The following is a 21322-nucleotide window of genomic DNA, read 5'->3' as shown; positions in this document are numbered from 1 at the left end:
ACCCTGTTGAGCAACCTTGAATCATTCCCCCGTAAGTCAGGTGGAAGTAAATAAGGAACTGATGGTAAAAGTCAAAGAGACAGGTCTCCAGTTTCCGACTGTGCCTGAGCGTTCTGTCTGGTTCTCCTACCCCCCCCCCCCATTTCTGTCGGTGGCACTGCCACACACCCGAACCCCTAGGCCCGAGAGCTGAGGACTCTCAGGGCTTACGCTGTCCCTCTGCCCAGCCCGGAGTCATGTCTTGGAGGGGCTTCCTTCTCGAGGCCTCCAGCAGCCCAGCCTGTCTTCGTAGCTCAGCCTGGAATTTGCCATCCTACTGCCTCAGCCCTCAGCTTCCCGAGTAACTGGGATAACAGGCCCCTGTCATTAATTAGACCCAGTGTGAGGTAATTTGTGGACATTTGAGTAAATAGTTTTTCAGGTTTTCTGTTTGTTTTTTTAAAACTCCATGACAAGGAGCTGCTTTTTTCCCCTGGTCTTTCTCTTGGTTTTTTGGTTCTGGGGCCCACTGATACAAGCCCCCAGGGCTCTCAGAACCTGTAGAAGTTAGATACCCCACTGGACTCCAGTCGAGCCTTCTAGGTTCAAGGCTTTCAGGTGTGGCTACTGACAACCCTTCCTGGGGAAGGACACCTTCTGGAACCTCAGTCTCAGGGCTTGGCTGAGGACAGGAGTGGTCTTGTGCAACACCAGGCCTTGTTCAGGGCTGTTTGCTCAAGTGGTGGGGCTGGCTCGGGGGAAAAGCAGCAAGGTTTTCAATTTTAATTGATTTATTTAGTTTAGGTTTTTTTTTTTTTTTTAATAGGATCTCATGTAGTCTGGGTTGACCTCAAACTTGATATGTAGCTGAAGCTGACCTTGAACTCCCGCCTCTGCCTCAACCTCTCAGGTGCTGGCATTACAGAAACACACAGCTGCATCAGACAGCAATACTATCTGTCATTGTTTATTTGAACTTCTAGGATCAAAAACTTCTGGAGATCAGTCCTCAGAATGGAGGAGGCAGGGTGGCGTAGAAGAGAGAAGATGATGGAGGGTAAAACTGAATGCTTAGGCTCTGGATTACCAGTCCAAGAAGCTAGCAATGCATGTGTGTGTGTGTTTAATGAAATTGCCTGAGTCTGTAACATTGGCGGCTATTCAAAGAACTTAACTGTTTGGGGACAGAGGACTAGCAGGCTGCCAGTCCTCAGCTAGCCCTCAGAGCATAGACACCTTGCCCTTCACACGGGTGATCTCCACCAACTGACTTGGTTTCGCCTCTTCCCTCTCCCCGCCTCCTTGTGGTGTGTCCTCCTGTGATGTGGCCTCTATCCACTCCTTCAAGTCTGGCTCCCCCCTTTCCCTGCTCAACCCCCGCCCCGTGCTCAGCCGCGGAGCCCCTGTCTACCAGTCCCTGTGACTTTGCTATGCTTGGACGCCCCAGCCCAACACACGCACATTCAAATGCACCTGCTTACCTTCCTAATCATTTTTATTGTGGTAAAATTCAAAGGGCATAAGACTTTGTTTTTTTGAGACAGGGTCTTTGTGTGCAGTCCAGGCTGCCCTCAAATCCACAACCTTTTGGCTCTTACCTGAGTACTGTCACTTAGAAGTGCCCCTTCATGCCTGGCTTTAATTTTCCTTAGGGGTCTGGTTCGATAGTATTAAGTGCAATCATACTGTAATGCAATCACCATTTCCCATTCCTAGAATTCTTTTCACCTCACAAAACTGAAATAGTACACCCATTAAATCCCTCCCCACCTTCTCCTGCAATCACAATTGTACCCTGCGTCTCTAGGATTACTCTAAGACGCCTCATAAGACTGGAGTCACACAATATGCCTTTGAAAAAATACGAGTTTTTTCACTTATCCTAATCTCAAGGTTCATCTGTGCTGTAGCATATCACAATTGCCATCTGTCCTACTTTGCTTTCTGTGGCTGTGACCTAACACCATGACCAAAACCATCTGACACGCCCCAGTCCCAGTCCGTTACTGAGGGTGGGAACTCAAGCAGGAGCAGAGCAGGAACCATGGAGGAAGCCACATCCCGGCTTGCTCGGCCACTTTTCTTACATGCCCCGGTATCTGCCCAGGGATGGCACCGCCCACAGTGGGTGGAGCCCTCCCCCATCAATCATTAATCCAAAAAATGCCCCCCGAAGACATGTCTAGGGGCCATGCTGATGGAGACCATTCCTCAACCGAGGTTCCCTCTTTCTGGGTGACTCTGATTTGTGTCAAGTTGACAAAAACAAAACAGCACATCATTTCATATTCATCCATTCATTCATTCATTCATTCATTTATTGTGGAACTGGGAATTGACTCTGGGGTCTTGAACATGCTAAGCAAGTGTCTTTCCCACCAGGCTGTATCTGTTCTCAGTCCCTTTTTTACCTTTTACTTTGAGACAGGGTCTCACTTAGTTATTCAGGCGGGAGTTGAACTCCCTCTGTAGCCCAGACTGGTCTCTTCTTCCTTCCTTTTTTATTTGTTTATTTTTTAATTTATCCTGTGTGTCTTTTACATCATGTTTCTTTCTTTCTTTCTTTCTTTCTTTCTTTTTTTTAAAGTCAGGTTTTCTCTGTTATGTAGCCCTGGCTGTCCTGGAACTCGCTCTGTAGACCAGGCTGGTCTCAAACTCACAGAGATCCATCTGTCTCTGCCTCCCTAGTACTGGTATCAAAGGCGTGCGCCACCACATCCTGCCCCAGCTGGTGCTTCAGAATGAGACCCCTGCCTTAAGACAAACCAGAACAGGGCTGGAGAAACAGCTCAGTCTCTGAGGGGCTGGCCACCCAGGCTGAGGAACTGAACTTGACCCCCGGAACCCAGGTAAAAACACCAGGCACTGTGGTGCATATTTTTATTACTAGTGCTGGGGAGACAGGCACAGGTGGAATCCTGGGCTCACTAGCCTGCCAACATGGCCTCACTGGTGAGCACCAGGCCAGTGAGAGAGCTGGTTTTAGATGAGTGGACAGTACCTGAAGAATGAATCCCAAGGTTGTTCTCTGGACTCTAAAAGCACACATTTGTGCACATGCACAAAGAAAAAACCACACCAAACTAGGCCCAAACATCCCTTTAGAATCTTCGCCCTCTTACTTAATACCTATTCCATAAAACCCCTCGACTGAATTTCCTTTTTTGGAGACAGTCTTGTTATTTTGCCCAAGCTCTTATTTATTTATTTATTTTTATTTATTTATTTATTTGCTTATTTATTTATTTATTTATTTTAAATAATAAATAAATTTTAAAAAATGTTTTTGAGAGGGTTTCTCTGCATAGCCTTGGCTGTCCTAGAACTCACTCTGTAGACAAGGCTGGCCTTGAACCCAGAGATCCACCTGCCTCTGCCTCTTGATTAAAGTTGTGAGCTACCATGCCTGGCCTTCAGGCTAATCTTTAAAAAATATATATTAAATTCTGTGTGTATGTGTGTGTGTATATATGTGTATATGTGTGTGTGTGTGTATATATGTGTATATGTGTGTGTGTGTGTGTGTGTGTGTATGTGTGTGTGTGTGTATGTGTGTGTGTGTGTGCAAGCGCCATAATGCAGGTGGGGTCAGAGAACAACTTGCAGGAGTTGGTTCTCTTTCACTGCGTGGGTCCTGGGTATTGAACTCAGGTCGTCAGGCTTGGTGACAAGTGTGTTTACCCAGAGCCATACTGCAGTCTCTCTACTCCGCCTTTTAAAATGTTTCGAGACAAAGTGTCACTATGTGGCTCTGTCCAGCCTGGAACTCACTGTAGACCAGGCTGGCCTCAAACTCATGCAGATCTGCCTAACTCTGCCTCCTGAGTGCTAGGATTAAAAGCATGTACAACCATATCTGTGCCACCTTAAAAAAAAAAAAAAATGGGGCTAGAGAGTTGGCTCAGTGGCTAAGAAGAGGCACTTGCTGCTCTTGCAGAGGAACCGGGTTCGGTTCCTGGGACTGACGTCAGGCAGCTCCCACAGCCTGTCTTTTCCAGCACTAGGGGATCCGATGCCTCCAGCCTTCGGACATATACACCTACACATAATTAAAAATAAATCTCAACATTATCTTCGTATTAATTATTGTGTGTGTGATATGAGCATGGGCAGGAGCGTTGTCTTATTACTCTGTGTGTGGTACGAGCGTGGGCATGAGAGTGCCATGGAGTCCAGTGGAGATCAGAGGATTGCTTGCGGGAGAAAATTCTCTTCCTCCATGTTTTTTTCTTTTTAATTTAATTTTTTTGAGTCAGGGTCTCACTACGTAGCCCTGGTTAGCCTGGAACTCACGATGTAGATCCACTTGCCTCTGCTTCCCAAGTGCCAGGATTGAAGGTGTGCCACCATGCCTGGCTGTTCTCCCACTCTGGGGTCCCAGGATCAAATGCAGGTCATCAGACATGTGGGAATGTCACTTTTACCTGCCAAACCACCTCACTGTCCTTTTGTTTTCCCCCAATGTTGGGAATCAAATCCAGGGCTCTGCATGTGGGGCAAGCATGCCATACTCGTGCTGTCTCCATCAGTCGCAAGCCTTTGACTCTTCACAGCTGGGTACTTAGTATACAGAACTGGACTAGCATGGGGCGCTGGCGTGAGACCCAGTCCCTGCCCTGAGGATTTCCAAGCATCGGAGGGCAAACACAGGACAAGGACTGGCTCACCCGCATGCAACAGAGCACCTGTAACTTGAGTGAGGGCCACCGTGGAGCTCAGCTGGATAGTTTGTGCAAGTTTTTTGAAACAAATGCTGCATGGGGTAAAGGTGCTTTGTGGAGGCAAAACTGCACCTGAGGCCTGGACAACTGCTTCTGGGCAACTGCCTTTGCCAAGTGCGGAGTCGGGAAGACGTGACAAAGCATTATTTAGGGGAGGCTGAGAGAGCGGAGTTCCGGAGATAAGGAGCAGGTTTGAGGAGCAAGTGGTAAGCACGCCCCCTAGCGGCTTCTGTGAGATTCCATCTCCTCCAGCCACGGCAGCCTGGTTAATAAATAGGGAAGGTGTTTTGCCCGCCATCCACATTGATCTCTACCACTTCCTGACAGGCTGCTCATTTCAGGCCAACACTCGCTAGGCACTCGCTGTGCTGACTACTCTCCTAGGAATTGGGATAGCCTTTGAGTCGTCAATCATCCTAACCCTGTCGGTGCTTTATAAAGAATCAAGGGGAGAATGTCTATTTTGAGTCTCGAAGAGTAGGTAAATAGGTTGGCAGAATAGGGGGTGAGGTGAGAAAATCCTGTGCCTGTGAAATGAAACAAAAGGGATGAACCCCACCCCGCCGTGTACTCAACCTCCGCTGAGTAACTACCATTAACTGAGGTCACAGAAGGAACACGACATGCTGGAGACGGAGCTGACTCAGACGCCGCCACCTGTGACTCCAGGAGCTCACAGCCTAGCAAGGAGACAGGTACATAAACAAAAGAAGGGATGCCATGTGCTCAGGGTCCTGTTGGCAAACCCAGGGTGTGGAGCAGGGAGTGCCGGCCACCTGGGCCGGTGCTCGAAGGTTCTAAGTTTAGCTGAGTGATAAAAAGGGGGAGGTACGAAAATGCAGAGGCACTGGAGGGAGCGCTCTCCTGGTGGGCACGAGGGTGGAGATGTGCTCAGCTGGGGAGACTCACTTTCCTCCCCTCTTTGTCTGTGTTCCAGTCCCCCACATCTCCTGGAACATGGGACCTTTGAGCCTCTCTACCAGGGTTCAGAACCACTCCTAACACACCAGCCTTAGAACGGGTAACTCAAGCTTTGCGGTCAACCCCCTGGCTTGTGAATGCTATTTGTATGCACCACAGAGCTGTGTACTGGGCTGACGGGTGTCACGGAAGGCATCTCAGCAGGGCCTCCCCTGACAGTATCAAATGTGTAAGGACCGCCAGTGCTTGGCACACGGCTCACTGCGATCTGTTGAAAGTCTGATACTTTTGGTACCTCCAAGTGGTTTGAGCCCTGGAGGGGGGCGAGTTGGGGAGGTCTATCTCACCTAGTGTAGGTACTAGGCAGGAGCTTGGGGCCTGGGGGAGGGGCTGCATTCCTGTGAAGAAGCCAAGGGCTCTCAGGAGGGCAGGGAGGTAACCGCCGGCCTGGGTCTGGTAACATCAAATGACCGCCAGGGTTCAAGCCCCAGCCAACCAGTTAAGCCTCACGCACCCGAGTAGGGGAGCCTGAACGATGGGCACCAGAAGAAACAGGGAGCAGCAACCCGTTCCCCCATGGCCCTCCGCTATGGTGGTCAAAGGGGACAATTTTCTCCACCCAGAGGAACCAGGGCAGTTTCAGGAGGTGGGAAAACCTGCCGAACAGGGTGGCCAAAGGCCGAACCGGTTGGACAGGACAGTTTAATCCCCCCCCCCCCCCCCAGCAACTCCACAAAACAGCTGAAGAGAGAGCTCAGTGGTACAGAACCTGCCTAGTACACATGGGTTTTACGTCTCGGCCATGGAAAATACTAAGGGTTGGGGACGGGGGCAATGGGAGGGAGGAACCCAACTGCGGGGCAGTTACCCACCAACCCCACACTTCCCCAGAGTTTTCTTGAGTGCGAGCAGCAGGAAATATTAGGTAGAAAGGATTCAGAGTGTGGAGCTAAAGAGATAGAAAATCCAGGATAGCCTCAAGAGGGCCTGGAACCTATTCCAACGGCCCCAACTGTCTCTGCCCCAGGGTATTTATAGAAATGCCAAGGGGTGGAGCAAAAGACCTCCTCCCCCAGCACAGCCAAGTGCAGACCATCTCAGACACTTGCACTCAGGCCTGTGGTCCAATCATCCTCTCTATGCGGACCTGCTGGGTAAAGCCACGAGGAACCTGAAAATGGGCTCCCACACTCAACAAAAAACACACTTTATTTTTTAATTTAATGTCATTTTGTGGTGCTGTGGAGAGAACTCAGGGTTCGTGCGCTCTACCACTGAGCTATGACCCTGGTCCCCACAAAGCAATTATTTACAGCACAAACTACAAAGCGACATCCTCCAGTGGTGGACTGTGGAGAGTGGAAGGACAGCTGTGGAAGGCAGAGTTGCAGCCTCTAGCTTCTGACGCCACTCCAGGTCCTAGCATCATCGGATGGGGACGGGCAGCTTTGAATAGGACACAAAACACCAACTTCCTCCGGCTCCTGGGCAAGCAGGTCCTTCTATGTACAGTACTCCTGGCTCAAGGCTGCTCTGCTCCTCCCAGACTCTTGGGCCTTCTCCAGAACTGGCCTGAGTGCAGCTGAGACTCTTCCAAGAGGCTCAGAGATCTGGCTTCTGAGACAGAGTAAGTATGCCCAGGAAGCAGGCAGGAAGTGTCTGGTCCCCAAGTTTTCCCAGGTTCTAGCCTCTGTCTTGGCAAGCAGGACCTGGTGAGACGGGCTGGAGTCCCAGGCTCAGAGGGGCCGGGTTGTGTGGTTATAGACCAGGTGCTCGGTGTCCTCAGTGGTGGAGACAGTGGAGCTGGCTGGTGTGGGAGGTGGGTGGTGGCGGTGGTGACTGCGGAAGCCCTTTCTCTTACTCTTGAAGCAGAAATAGCCCAGGATGGCTATGACCACTATGATGCAGATGACCAGGAGTACAGCAATGGCCACCTCCACAGAGCCTGGGAGAAAACGGGCAGAATGAGGTGCTCCCAAGGCCTGTCTGGTTCTGACACCCACCACCCTCTTTATGGAACAGAAAAAGACCATGGATGTCACGTGTAGAAGCAGATGGACACCCAAAGCAGACCTCCAGAATAGCTGTTTCCAGAAGCCCAGAGGGGCTCTAATGGCAGACAACTGGCAGGCAATTCACTGTACCGCCCTCCGTTACCTATGTCAGAGCTCACTACTCAATGGTGCACTCGGGGTAACCTCAGGATCCTTCTCAACATGACTGAGGCATTCACAAGCAGTCACACGCTGTCAGTTCCTGAGCTGACACCTGTGTACCCATGCTGGTGACAAGACACACCAGGGCTTACCTCCACTGGGAATGGAGCTTTCCCTCCGCAGACCAAACACATCCTTCTCTGCAAAGTGACATGGAGAACCGGTCAGCACTAAGTCCTTAGACTCAGCTGTGTGAGTGCCACAGCCCCTCTGTCCCAACTCCCACTGCCATCGAAGTCACTTAGTAGAGAAGTGACTGACCCAGACCTAACTAAGCCTTCCCCTTCACCCTGCCGCTGCCACTCTGCTCACTGGAGATGCCACGACATGACTCGAGACACTGTTGTTCCTCCTCGAAGTTGTTCTTGTTGCCATAGCAACCGCCATAGGTGAAGCGGGCACAGTGTTCACTGAATGGGTTGTAATACCAGCGTGGGATGTTTTCTTTGCAGTGCCCAGTGTCTGGCAGTTCTGCACAGTACCCTGCAGTAAGGGGGCATGCAAAGTGACAAGTGAGGCCACGGAGCCACCCATGCTGCCGCCACCCTTCAGGGCCCTATGTGACGCTAACTCACCACCCCCTCCCCAGGCTGAGGGCAGTGTGGCTTCACCAAAGGCCCATCTGTAGTACTGTCAAAGGGAAGACAGACAACTCTGGACCGCAATCCCGGGCACCAAGGGAACTAGTTAGACTCACAATTGTAAAGACATACTCCATCACATTATTTATTTCTTTACTTTTGTGCATACGCCATGGCACACCCAGGGAGATCAGAGGATAACTACTGGAGTCCATTTTCTCCCTCCAGCATGTTGAGTCTCATGGATCAAACTCAGGTAATCAAGTCTAGTAGCAAGTGCCTTTATTCCCACTGAACCACCTTGCTGGCCCCATAGTTTTTTTGGTTTTGTTTTTTTTAATTACATTTTATTATTTTGTGTGGGGGTGTTTTGTGTGCATGTATGGCTGTGCACCACATTCATGCAGTGCCCTGGATGCCAGAGGACGCTGGATTCCCCTGGAACTGGAGTTAGGGATGGTTGTGGGCCACCATGTGGGTGCTGGGAACTGAACCTGGGTCTTCTGCATGAACAAGTGCTCTTAATCACTGCCCTATCTCTCCAGCCCGAGTTTTCTTCTTCAATGTAACTTTTCTGTGTCAGGGTCTCTGATTCCTACCACTGAGTGATTAAAATTCTTAACAAAAGGGGTGGGCTTTAGACAAGAAAGAGTGAGTATCCAGCTTTAACCGTGATTCTCAACCTGTGGGTCCTGACTCCTGTTGGGGGGTGGTTTGAACAACCCTTTTACAGGGGTTGCCTAAGAGCGTCAGAAAGCACAGATATTCACATTACAATTCAGCAATGTAACGAGTAGCGAGATTACAGTTATGAAGTAGCAATGAAATAGCTTCGAACACTCTATTTAGCAGAAGCTGACCTTGAACTTCTGATCCTCCTGGCAAAAGCCATCATTTCCAGACTATTAATATTTCTAGTACATGTTAATTTGCATAATGGGACTTTTTTGTTCTTCCCTCTCCCCCAGCGGTGGTGGGACACATAGTTCCTTGCAATGGTAGGTGGGTGCTCTACTACTGAGCCCCACCTCAGTCCCCAGGGCCCTTATTTTGAATATTGTTCTCAACTTGTCAAGTCATGGTGGCTTCCCATGTATGACAGACGGCATTGTGAAATGTCCTGAACACAGAGAGGCTACAGTAATGGAAATAATCAGGGAGTGCCTAGTGGTGTGTGGGAAATAAGCCACCAGAGAGCTTGACAGGCGAGCCGGGGAGGCCCTGGCTCTGACTGCAGCCTGCACACACACACACAGCAAACTCTGGGGACACAGAGGACAGAGAGGCTCTCACCTTTGTCCCTGGGGAAGTGGATACTCTGAAGCTCATCAAAACCACTGGCGTCTGCAGAGATGAGAGGTCAGAGGTTGGGGCCCAACATGGGTATCCCACAGGCATAAAGGAGCGCCGCTAGGCTCTCCCCTCCTGCTCCCCACCCCTCCTCCTGGTCCCCGGCTCACATTTTTCACAGGTGGCCTCATCGGAGCCATCAGGGCAGTCAGGGGTGTCATCACATTCCAGGAAGCCATCGATACAGCAGCCATTGCTGCAGCGGAACTGGCTGGGGTGGCAGCGGCCAGAGCACACTGGGTGGGGGTGAGGTGAAGTTGAGGCGCAGAGTGGGTGCCAAGGGGCCCTCATCTACCTGGCCCTTTCTATCGTGAGCCCGTTCCTCACCAAGCCCAGCTCCTCCTGTATGTAAACTGGGCAGATCCTGAGGGGGGGCTGCTGTGTTGGAAGGGGCAGGTGTTTGTATACTATGGGGGTGGTGGGAGCTGAGCAAAGGCGGGTTAGTCAGGGTATGGTCATCATATGGGCTGAAGGCAAGACACGGGGAGGAAATAGGGAAAGAGAGGAAGGAAAACCCACCTGGATGGTGCCTTTTAGGTGAGATTCCTGGGGGAAAAAAAACAAATAATAGGAGGCATGGCCAGACTCTAACAATGATGGGGACACCCCAGCCCACTTCCCCAACCAGTAAAGCAACGTCACCCGAGCCCCAAAGCTGCCTCTCAGAGACCCACCTTGCACATCCTTGCAGGCTAGCATGCACTCTTCTTCCCGAAGGTAATTGTTCTTATTGCCCAGGCAACCTCCGTACGTGAAACGCTTGCAGATCTGCTGCGAGGGGTCATAGTACCAGCGTGGGAAGGAACCCCGGCAGCGGCCCACCTTGTAGGATGCGAGGCAATAATCTAGATAGAGGAGAGCTTGTGAATTAGGGCTAAAGGGTCATTGGTGGGCTGAGGGGCGCTCCAGGCACCTCGTGCCCATTCCCAGTCACCTTCTGTCTGCTTGGCGGTTAACACAGTGATGGTAAGATTGGCTGTGTCCTCTGGCTGGTTGGAGTCAGTTCTGGTCAGTTGGAACAGGTAGGTCCCTTCCTTAAGTCCCCACAGCTCCACCTCATCCGGGTTGTTTCTCTACACACAAGACTGGGCATCAAGCTTGGAGACTTCCTGATGTTCTTGGACTACCCCAGGTCCTCCCAGCCAGCCAGCCAGCCAGCCAGCCAGCCAAACACACACACACACACACACACACACACACACACACACACACACACACACACACACCCTGGGAGAGCACAGGGACTTGGTATCAAATGAATCCTGATCTTTCCTCTAGCCAACACCAACCGAGCCAGTGGTTGGCCTAGAGCCCAGGAAGGCATCCCAGGAGGCTGTGAGGAAGGTCAGGGATTCAGCCCCGGGTCTCACCTCTACTCTGACATCATTGTCACCCTGCAGCAGGTGCCAAGCTGTGTCGTCTGCATCTCTCAGTACCAGGGGTGTCTGCAGCTGTACCTTCAAGTCTATGCCCACCCAGGTTCGAGGGATCCGGGACCCTGAGAGAAAAGGAAGTAAAATCAACTGTCAGTGGGTAGACTCTCTTGGTAAACAAGAGAGGTATTAGCCACCCAGGACTCAGCAGCCCGCACAGGGCATGGGGGAGGGGAGGGGCTTGCAATAAAGCCAGTACCTTGCTCTCTATATAGTCACATTATGAGTAGTATGTTGTCTGAAGCAAATAACTGAATACTATATACTATCTGATCTCATTTAGGAAAAAAAAACCCTGTGTGTGTGTGTGTGTGTGTGTGTGTGTATGTGTACATGGGGTGGTAAGTCTGCTCTTAGTTTCTACAGTAAGCAATTACTTCTGCTGACTACTTAAAAAAATTAAAGTAACAAATTTTTTTTTTTTGGTTTTTTGAGACAGGGTTTCTCTGTGTAGTTTTGGAGCCTGTCCTGGATCTCACTCTGTAGATCAGGCTGGCCTCGAACTCAGAGATCCACCTGGCTCTTCCTCCCGACTCAGAGATCCACCTGGCTCTTCCTCCCGAGCACTGGGATTAAAGGCTTGTGCCACCACCGCCCAGGCAGTAACAAGTTCTTTAAAAGTCAAATAAGAGAAAGTGGGATAAAAACGTCATCCTTCCTCTGGGGCTGCAGATGTAACTCCGTGGGAGGCTGCTTGCCTAGCAGTGACAAACACCTGGATTAGATTCCCTAGCGCTGGGCTCGAGAGATGGCTCAGAGGTTAAGAGCACTAGCTGCTCTTCCAGAGGTCCTGAGTTCAATTCCCAGCACCCACATGGGCTCACAACCACCTATAATGGAATCTGATGCTCTCTTCTGGCATGCAGACAGAATACTGTATACATAATAAATAAATCTTTAAAAAAAATTCTCTAGTGCTAACTAAAACCAGGAGGTGGAGGCAGGAAGATTAGGAGGCCAGCCTAGGAGCATAGGAAAAACAAACAAAAACAAATGGATACTTGGGAATCAGGTCCTGATGGCTCAGTGGTTAAAAGCACTGGCTCTCACCACCCATAACTTCAGTTGTAGGTTTTCTGATGCCCTCCATGGGTGTACTCAAGTAGTACACCAACATACACACTCAAGTTTAACACCCACATACACACTCAAGTAGTACTGACATACACTGGTGATAAATACACTCATACAAGCAAACAAGAAAAAAAAAGCTAACCCCCCACTAGACCACGCTGAGAAGCCAGCATGAAAACAGGGAAACAGATGGCCTTGGTGCTCCAGGGTGAGGGACCATGGGATAGGGTGCACCCTTCCTGGACCCGATGGCTTGAGCTGGAGGCTTCCTTCATCTGAGTGTTAGGGGTCGTATTAGAGAGATAAACACAGCGCTGGATTTCTGCCAAAAATGGGTTGAATGACGGCCCCCGTCTTTGTACCCACAGAAACCTCTAGAACCCATGAATATGACCTTACTTGGTGATGTTAAAGGGTTTCTGGGAGATATCCTGGATAACTGTCATTGTAAGAAACAGAAGTGGCAAAGTGCTGAGCTCTGGACTAGCCCTGGATTTCACCCACCAAGGTTAGAGTTAGGGCACCACAAACAACAAATGACAACCAGAACAAAATGTTGCCTTGCAAGCACAAAGACTTGAGTTCAATTCCCAGAGAGCCGATGAAATGGCACGCACTTATAACCCCAGTTATAAGAGGCAGAGACGGGCTCTCTGGGCTCACTGTCCGGCCAGCCCAGCCTACTTGGTGAGTTCCAGACCAGGACTGAAAACAAAGAATAAAGATGGACGGCACCTGAGGCATGACATTGGAGACTGTCCTCCGGCCTCCACGCGCACACTCATACACACATTTCATACACAAGTACGTGTACTCACACACACCAAAAACCAAGAAACAGAAAAGCTGGCCTTGGTGACATACATTTGCGGTCCCTAAACTTGGGAGGGAATTTAATGAATTTAAGACCAGTTCTGCTACATAGAGCTCCATGTTTATATTACATAATAAGATCCCATCTCAAAACCAGAACCAAAACACAAAAAACACCAAAAAGGAAAAATATGCCCTGTCCATGTGCACAAGCCCACATTCACACAGGGTCTCTTCATGTCTCCCTGGATAGTCTGGAACCCACTATGTAGACTGGCCCCGAATTCACAGAAATAGACTGCCTCTACTTCCTGTGTACTGGGATTAAGGGTGTGTGCCACCATAACTGTCTGGAAGTAATGTGAAGTAGGAGCAGGTAGCAGAGAGTGGGCTATTTGGGGACGGGAAACTTTCAACTGAAGGGAAGACAGGTTTTTTTTAATTGTTTTGGTTTTTACTCAAGTATGGGGAAGAACAGGGGATGTTTGAGAAATAATACACATGAGAAAGTTACAAATCACCAAACTTACTAAATCGGTTTAGAACACAGTGAGTCCTTTACCTGGGATGTTTGGAGTTATGGTAGAAAACACAAGAAACTGTGCTGAACAGGTGACTTGCTCAGTTAGTAAAGTGTTTGCCATGTAAGCAGGAGGTTCTGAGTTCAAATCCTTGGTGTCCATGTGAAAAGTGAGGCACAGTGGCTTCTTTCCACGTGTGCAATCCCAGCCCCAGAGGCAGAGACAACAGGATCACTGGAGTCGATGGCCACAGCAGAATCTGAGCTGCAGACCCTGAAAAGACCCTGTCCCAAAAGATGAGGTGGAGCTGGGCGTCGGGATTGCTCTTAATCCCAGCACTCCAGAGGCAGAGGCGGGTGGATCTCAGTGAGTTTGAGGCTAGCCTGGGCTACAGAGTGAGACCCTGTCTCAATAAAGCAAAGCAAACAACACAAGAAAGTAGAGAATCATTGAGGAAGGGACTTGATATCCACCTCTACCTCCACATGCATGTACGCATGCGCGCACACACACACACACACACACACACACACACACACACAGTGAAGAAACAAGGAATAAACTGAAAAGAAATTAGGAAATTGCGGGTTGGAGAGATGGCTCAGAGGTTAAGAGCACTGACTGCTCTTCCAGAGGTCCTGAGTTCAATTCCCAGCACCCACATGGTGGCTCACAGCCACCTATAGTGAGATCTCGTCCCCTCTTCTGGCCTGCAGGGATACATGCAAGCAGAACACTGTATACATAATAAATAAATAAATCTTAAGAAATTAGGAAATTGCAAGGCTACTTCCGTGGACAGTAAGGAGACAGCTAGCCTGAGACAAACCTCAGAGTTTCCTGGATGCTAGGTCAGGTGCTTGGCTACACCAGGAGAGAGATTCAAACATCAAATAGTGATACAGAAGAAAGAAGCCTGGCTACCCTAACCCTGACCTCTGTAACGCACAGTGAGGTCCGGGAGTCCTGTGGAAGGGGTCTAGGGTACTCTTGCTCTGGGCATGAGCTTTTATCCATTTGGAAGAGTCTCTGTGAAACAAGAAGGCTGGAGATGGACAATGGCAAGAGGTTCAGGAAAGATGTAACAGGAGGGGTCTGAGTCACAGGGCAGCCAAGGAAAGTAAAGAAGAGTTTCTAAACCTGTGGGCAGACACTTCCGCCTTCTCATGAAAGGCTCTGGAGATGGGGAAGGAAGACCCAGGTCTATGCAGAAGAGAAACCAGATTAAGAAAGAACTTGTGGTTCATTTACAGAAACCTTGAATTTGAGGTAAGTTACACACACACACACACACACACACACACACACACACACACACATGTGTATGTGTGCCCAGAATGAACAGGCAGTGGGAGATGACTGGGTGTTCCAGAGGCCAGGGCTAGAGAAAGACTTGGAGATATACAACCTAATAAAGCTGCTAATTTGGGGGATGCAGTGAGTGTGTGCTGGACACCACAGTAGGCTATATGGGGGGCAGATTCAGGCTAAACATTTGTCATATATATATATATATATATTTATTTTTTCATTTTTTTATTTTTATTTTTCTGAGACAGGGTTTCTCTGTTGTAGCTTTGGTGCCTATCCTGGATCTCGCTCTGTAGACCAGGCAGGCCTCGAACTCACAGAGATCCACCTAGCTCTACCTCCCAAGTGCTGAGATTAAAGGCATGCTCTACCACCACCCAGACCGTTTGTCCTATTTTTTTTTTTAAAGATTTATTTATTTATTATGTATACAGTGTTCTGTCTGCATGCATCCCTGCAGGTCAGAAGAAGGCACCAGATCTCATTACAGGTGGTTGTGAGCCACCATGTGGTTGCTGGGAATTGAACTCAGGACCTCTGGAAGAACAGTCAGTGCTCTTAACCTCTGAGCCATCTCTCCAGCCCCCCCCCCCCCCCCCGTTTGTCCTATTTTTAAATGAATAAAGGGAGGGGGGAATCATCTTTGTGAGACGTGAAAATTATATAGAATAAAATCTGTGCGTGAGGCAGGAGGTATAGTTCAGCGGCAGAGCGCTCATCTAGCATGCACAAGGCCCCGGGCTTGCTCCCCAGCAGAGTGGGGGTGGGATATGTTCTGTAAGTTGGGACAAATCTTTGCCCCCATGCTTATATGTTGCCTATGGCTGCTTTTCCACGGCCCTATTACTGGTCACCACACCCACTATGTGGCGTATGGCAGCGAAAGCCTGAAGTATGGAACACTCAGGCCACCTACCTTCATAACCACCCTGCTCTGCCTGCATTTTCACTCTTATTGATGAGGAAATTGCCACCTGAGGGACACGGCTCACTTTCTATCCATCATAGGTGTTGGGAGGTGAACTCTAGCCCCGTGACTCAGTTCTAAACGTTAGACGTGGGATCTGAACCCAGGTCTGTCTGCCTCCATTGCTCACACTCTATCTAAAACGCTACTTTTGAGTCATCAAGACAGCTGAAGCAGGGGAAGGTATGTGCCACCAAGCCTGACCTGAGTTTGATCCCCAGGACCCACACAGTGGAAAGAGAGAACAGATTCCTGTACATACCCTCTGACAACCCACCCCCTCCCCGTGAGTAGAAAACACCCCCTGACTAATAAACAGAAATAAAAATAAATAAAAAACAAACAAACAAAAAAAAAAAACACAAAACCCAGGGCTCCTTAGAGTAAAGGCATATGTTTTCATTAGAGTGAGGGAGAGAACCTAGCAAAAGTTAGTACTTTTCTCTCTCTTTGATTTAGACAGGGTCTCGATATGTCACCTGGCTGGCCTGAAACTTACGTATAGTCCAGCCACAGCCTCCCCAGTGCAGAGATTACAGGTCCGAGGTATCATGTCAGGCTGAGAGAAAGTATTTAAATTCATTTCCTTCCTCCTAAACCATACTGCCTTAGGGTTTATTATTATTATCTTACATTTATTTGTTTGTTTAGAATGTGTATGTGTGTGGGCACGGGCATGCCAAGGCACGTGTGTGAGGGTCAGAGGACAGCCTATGGGGGCCAATTCCCTCCCTCTACTGAGTGGGCCCTGGCAATCAAACTCAAGTTGCCAGGCTTGGGGCAGTACCTTCACTCACTGGGCCATCTTGCCAGCCTGGTTTTATTATTACAGTGGGCGGTGGTGGCGCACGCCTTTAATTCCAGTACTTGGGAGGCAGAGGCAGGTGGATCTCTGTGAGTCTGAGGCCGGCCTGGTTTTATTATTGTTAAAAAAAGCATCACAGTATTCAACGAAAAGATGTGCTGATGTACACCAAAGTTGTTTCCAATTTTTCGTTATTCTAAAAAATGTTAGCTGGTAAGCTTTTGCACACATGTACAAGTAGAACTGTGTCAAGGGTGGCACTCCAGAGGGTTATGCAGAGTACAAGAGTGTGCTCAAAGAGCAAAGCCATAAGACAGCTGTAGGGCTGAGTCACAGGGATGAGAGGACTTGAGGACAGGGTAATGAATGGGAGGGACAAGGCTTTACAGAGACACATGATAGACCGTACTGAGACCTACAATCTGAGAGAATGGGAACTGGGTTCCAGGGACTTAGGGAAAAGAAGGCAGGGTCGGCTGGGCCTACTGTCATAGGTCTGTGATTGCAACCACTGGAAAGACAGAGGCAGGAGGATGTAAGTTCAAGAACTGCCTGGGCTACAGAGCTAGTTCAGTGCTGGCCTGCTGTGAGCAATCTCAAGGTTTTACAAAAAGGAATGTAGCCTGGTGGTGGGAGCCTTGCTTAACACGTATGAAGCTCGAGGTTAGACTTAGGGTAAAAGAAAAAGTAAGGCAATTAGAAAGGGGGGACATGAGGGACACAAGAAGGTCGGGGAACAAGAAGGCAAAAGAGGAACCAAAAATGGTTCCCTGGAAACAACCCTAGCCAGGAGCTTGGCTGTTATCACCAGACCCTGAGTGATAAGCCCAGGCCAGGAAGGAGGAACCCTTTCTCACTGTGCAGAACTACCAACTCTAGGAAAGCGGGGAGCAGACAGATAAGCTACACCCATTCACACCCCCACCCAGACGGACAAGCTACACGTACCCACCACCCCCTGCAGACGGACAAGCTACACCTATCCACCGCCCCTACAGACGGACAAGCTACACCTTTCCACCCCACCTATCCACCGCCCCCTGCAGATGGACAAGCAACACCTATCCACCCCTCACCAGACGGACAAGCTATCCACCACCACCCCAGCCCCACTAAGTGGAAATGGCAGGCAGAATGATGCATCAGATTCTGGGCTGAATGAGGAGCTCTCCCCCCACCCCACCCCTCCCGTCACCCCTGCATATCTGCTCTCACTGAGCCCCAAGACCAAGGGGCAAATGCCCTACCCTACCTACCACTCCCTTCTTCTAACCCTTAAGAGAGCAAAGGGCTGGAAGGGCAATAAAACCAGGCCTCAGGACGCATTCAGGAAATGCAGGCTCCACCTCCTGAGCCACTGGGGGTGGGGAGGAGGGGGCGGAGGCAGGTACAAGGTGCAAGGGACAAGACAAGTTACTGGACTGGAATCTGGCCTGGCATGGCCACAGCCTGGGGAAAAGGATCAAAGCCACCCATCCTGGGAAGGATTCCTTCAACCAACACAGGAATCAAGGGTTCGGGTGTCCTGACACATCCTCTTTAGTCTACAGCTTCCTCTACTTTCCAAAGTACTGTAGCACCCAGATGGCCCGGAATGGCCTGAAGTACACACAGCCTGAGCCCTACCCAGCTCCTTCAATGTCCCAGGAAATCCCCATCCTATCCTATCCTATTTCGGGTGGGGTGGGGTGGGGTGGGGTGGGGTAGGGGTTTCTGAAAGAGGAAGGCTGGCCCTGGGACTAAGTGGCCCAGATCCAGAGACTCAGCTTCTGGTCCAGGAGCAGGACTCCCGTAAGCCTGTAGTAGAAAAGGCAGGACAACCAATAGGAGTCATCACCACCTACACTAATGCGCTTCCTTGTGGAACAGGCTCCAGCCCTGACCAACTGAGACTCCATGGACCAGCCTAGCCCACAGGTAGCATCCCCTTCTTTCCAGAATCCCCATCTCAGTTCTCCCCCGAGACCAAGGAGAGCGGCTGGATGGTTAGAGAGAAGAGCAGACCCTTAGTCGGCAATAGGTACCAGCTCAGAAGAAAGGTCCCCTGGAGAGGAAGGTCCTGCTGCACTGGCCCTGTGCGGCCCTGTCCCCCACCCCTAACCCCCACTCCTCATTTGAGTTCTTAGTTGCTGGGTGGTAAGTGCTAGGATTCCACTACAAAGGTGGTCCCATTCGAAGCACAGCAGGACTTTTGGAGTAGACTCCAGAGGTGAGGCCTAGGCTACCATTTAGGGATGTTATCTTGAGCAAATGTTTGGTGTTTTTTTTTTTCTTTTTCTTATTTGTTTGTTTTTTGAGACACGGAAAATACATATCTGTGTAGCTCTGGATGTCCTGGAACTCACTCTATAGACCAGGTTGGCCTCAGAGTCAGGGATCCACCTGCCTCTGTCTCCAGAGTGCTGGGATTAAAGGTGTGCACCACTATGCCAGCTATGGGCAAATAATGTACCACAGGAGGCTTAAGTTTCCTACTCTGAAAAGCGGATGCTAGCAGCACTTCTTCCAGAGACTGGAGACAGAGATGGGGACTTGCACAAGAGTGAATTTTGAAGAGGTAGCAGAAGTTCTAACTTGTGACCCACTTGGCAGAAAGAACAGGCAGAGACAATGACGAAGCAGGCTGCTACAGCCCTGCTCACAGCTGACTGCTCAGTCCTGAGACAAAAGAAGAGGATTCTTGTTCCCCACTTGGCCTTCATCCTTAGAAGTAAACATCGTGAGCAGCCTGCTAGGCTACCACATCCTAAGCGAGGGCAGCCCTGCTTGGCTCACGTGGACAGGCACACACACACCTGCTGCAGCAGCTGACATCCCTCACCTACCAGATACACATACCAGCAGGTTGACTCACCCAGCAGCCCTTCTCAGCCCTCATGGACAGCCTCTAGGAGACTGTACCCACAACACTGTTCCTCTCCCTCAGGACAACCTTGCCCGAGTTTGTTCTGTACTGTCTGGGGCCTGGCTGTGTCACTGGTCCACCTGCAAAAGGCCAATCTATTCCCAGGGCGGACGCCAGCTCATCCCTTATCCAGCCACTGGAGGAGACTATGGTCAGGCTCTTTTATCGAGGCCTCAAAGTGCTTAGGGCAATGCTTGCCCAGGGTGCCTTTCTAGTCACTGGGCCTCATCAACATTCCCTGACTCAGCCTATCACGGACAGAGGTAGGGAACCCCAGAGAGTCACCTCATTTCTCCCGTTGGTACAGCCCAGGCCAGGCCTTCAGCCCATCTATAATCAACTCTGAACATCCTGAGTTCAGGAGCCAGAACCTGGGCCCTGAGATGCGGCCCCTCTCCACTCACCCTCCCCTTTGTTTACTAAATACTGCCTACTTCAAAGGCAGTTGATGAAGGACTCTCCTCTTTCATTCCCTTTTGTTGCTCTCTTAGCCAAGACTCCATAACCTGCCCATCCATCCCTTCAGGCCGGCAACCCTTCCTCACCTCCAAAGCCTCGGGTCCGCAGCTCGCGGTAGGAGTGGTACAGCTCCTGGGTAAGATAGTTGATGAAGCCGTCTTTCGGAGCGAACTTGCACACGAAGTTCTGCTCGTACAGGCAGTTCATGAGGAAGCAGGCAGAGATGGCGTCCTCGCCGCCGTCTGGTTGCAGCTCCACCAGCGCCAGATTGCAGTTCTGGGTGGTGCAGCAGGCACGCACGCAGTCCCAGCTGCGGCGCACCGTCGGGGAGCCCAGGAAGGTGGCCCCGTTGCTGACCGAAGCTTCGGTGTCCAGCACGAAAGCCGGCACCCCGCTGGTAAAGCGGGTCAAGCAGGCGGCTCCCCCGGGGAGCTCTGGGGGTGCGGACGGCAGCGCGGTCTCAGTGCCCTGGAGACCAAGCGCGCAAAGGAGCCACACGCCGACCGTAGAGATGCTGGCCTGAGCCAGGCGGCGGCCCGCCATCGTGCTCCCAGGGGCCGTCGCCCTCCTCCCCAGGGCGGGGGGTCACCTTCACAGTGCGGACCTCCGGGTTCCGAGGGTGCTTGTGACCTGAGAGGGGAGGAGACAGAGGAGACACACCTGATCAGTTCGGGCAGGGGCGCGGAGCCCTGGGAGCGAAGGGGGGCGCACGCTGGCCGATCGGCCCACGCACACTCCGAGGACCGGACCGCCGACGTCCGGCAGAGCAGTGCTCCGGAGCTCGCGTACCCGGACACGGAACGGACGGCCACCAAACATGCTCCGGGCCCGCTGGGCCTCCGCCTACTGTCCGCCCCGGCTACCTGCGCAGGTGAATGGGGTGGGGCTGCCGAAGATCCCGCCCGGCTTCCGCCCCACTCAGGGTGCGAGGAAGATCTGCAGCCTCCTCCCCCTCTAGTTTCTGGTGAAACTGAGTCAGAGCGGCCGGGGCGGGACGGACATTAACCCCTTGCGCCGCCGGCCCCGCCCACGCCGGTTGCACCCCCTCCCGCCCTGCCCAGCAGAACTTCCGGCTGGACCCGCCCGGCGGCTCCACCACCCCAGACCCAACCGCAGCACCCTTGGTGTCCGGACGCCCGGTGGCGTGGGTGAGGCGCGCATGCCCTGGAGGCGGCTCTACACTGGCTCCACCAAGTCCAGCCGCCCCTAGGGTCCCAGAGCATCAGAAGAGCATCATCCCAAAAGCCCAAACTGGGCCGGGACGCC

General features: G+C 51.0%; 1 protein-coding gene and 1 long non-coding RNA gene across 3 annotated transcripts; one reads left to right on the top strand and one right to left on the bottom strand.

The window, feature by feature from the left end:
* The first annotated feature begins 4906 nt into the window (after positions 1 to 4906).
* On the top strand, positions 4907 to 11367 carry LOC131909502 (uncharacterized). Of its 2 annotated transcripts, XR_009378867.1 has the most exons (4): positions 4907 to 5395; positions 6937 to 7248; positions 8604 to 8674; positions 11169 to 11367. It is a non-coding gene; the product is annotated as an uncharacterized LOC131909502 (long non-coding RNA). The 2 variants fall into 2 exon arrangements; XR_009378866.1 differs by lacking the exons at positions 8604 to 8674; positions 11169 to 11367 and adding an exon at positions 7494 to 8595 and having other exon boundaries at positions 4910 to 5395.
* Positions 6813 to 21056, bottom strand: Spint1 (serine peptidase inhibitor, Kunitz type 1). The gene is made up of 11 exons (XM_059261158.1): positions 20846 to 21056; positions 20143 to 20686; positions 11139 to 11266; positions 10703 to 10841; positions 10443 to 10613; positions 10288 to 10314; positions 9879 to 10004; positions 9712 to 9762; positions 8150 to 8320; positions 7930 to 7977; positions 6813 to 7566 (listed from the first exon to the last, which is right to left on the bottom strand). Exons 2-11 carry the CDS (start codon positions 20597 to 20599, stop codon positions 7358 to 7360), a joined length of 1527 nt encoding a protein of 508 aa, XP_059117141.1. The 5' UTR covers positions 20600 to 20686; positions 20846 to 21056; the 3' UTR covers positions 6813 to 7357.
* Between the last annotated feature and the right edge of the window lie 266 nt (positions 21057 to 21322).

This window comes from Peromyscus eremicus, chromosome 4 (genome assembly GCF_949786415.1).
Source record: "Peromyscus eremicus chromosome 4, PerEre_H2_v1, whole genome shotgun sequence".
Lineage (NCBI taxonomy): Eukaryota > Metazoa > Chordata > Mammalia > Rodentia > Cricetidae > Peromyscus > Peromyscus eremicus.
Note: the sequence above shows the minus strand (reverse complement) of the source record. Positions and strands in the feature narration are given on the sequence as shown.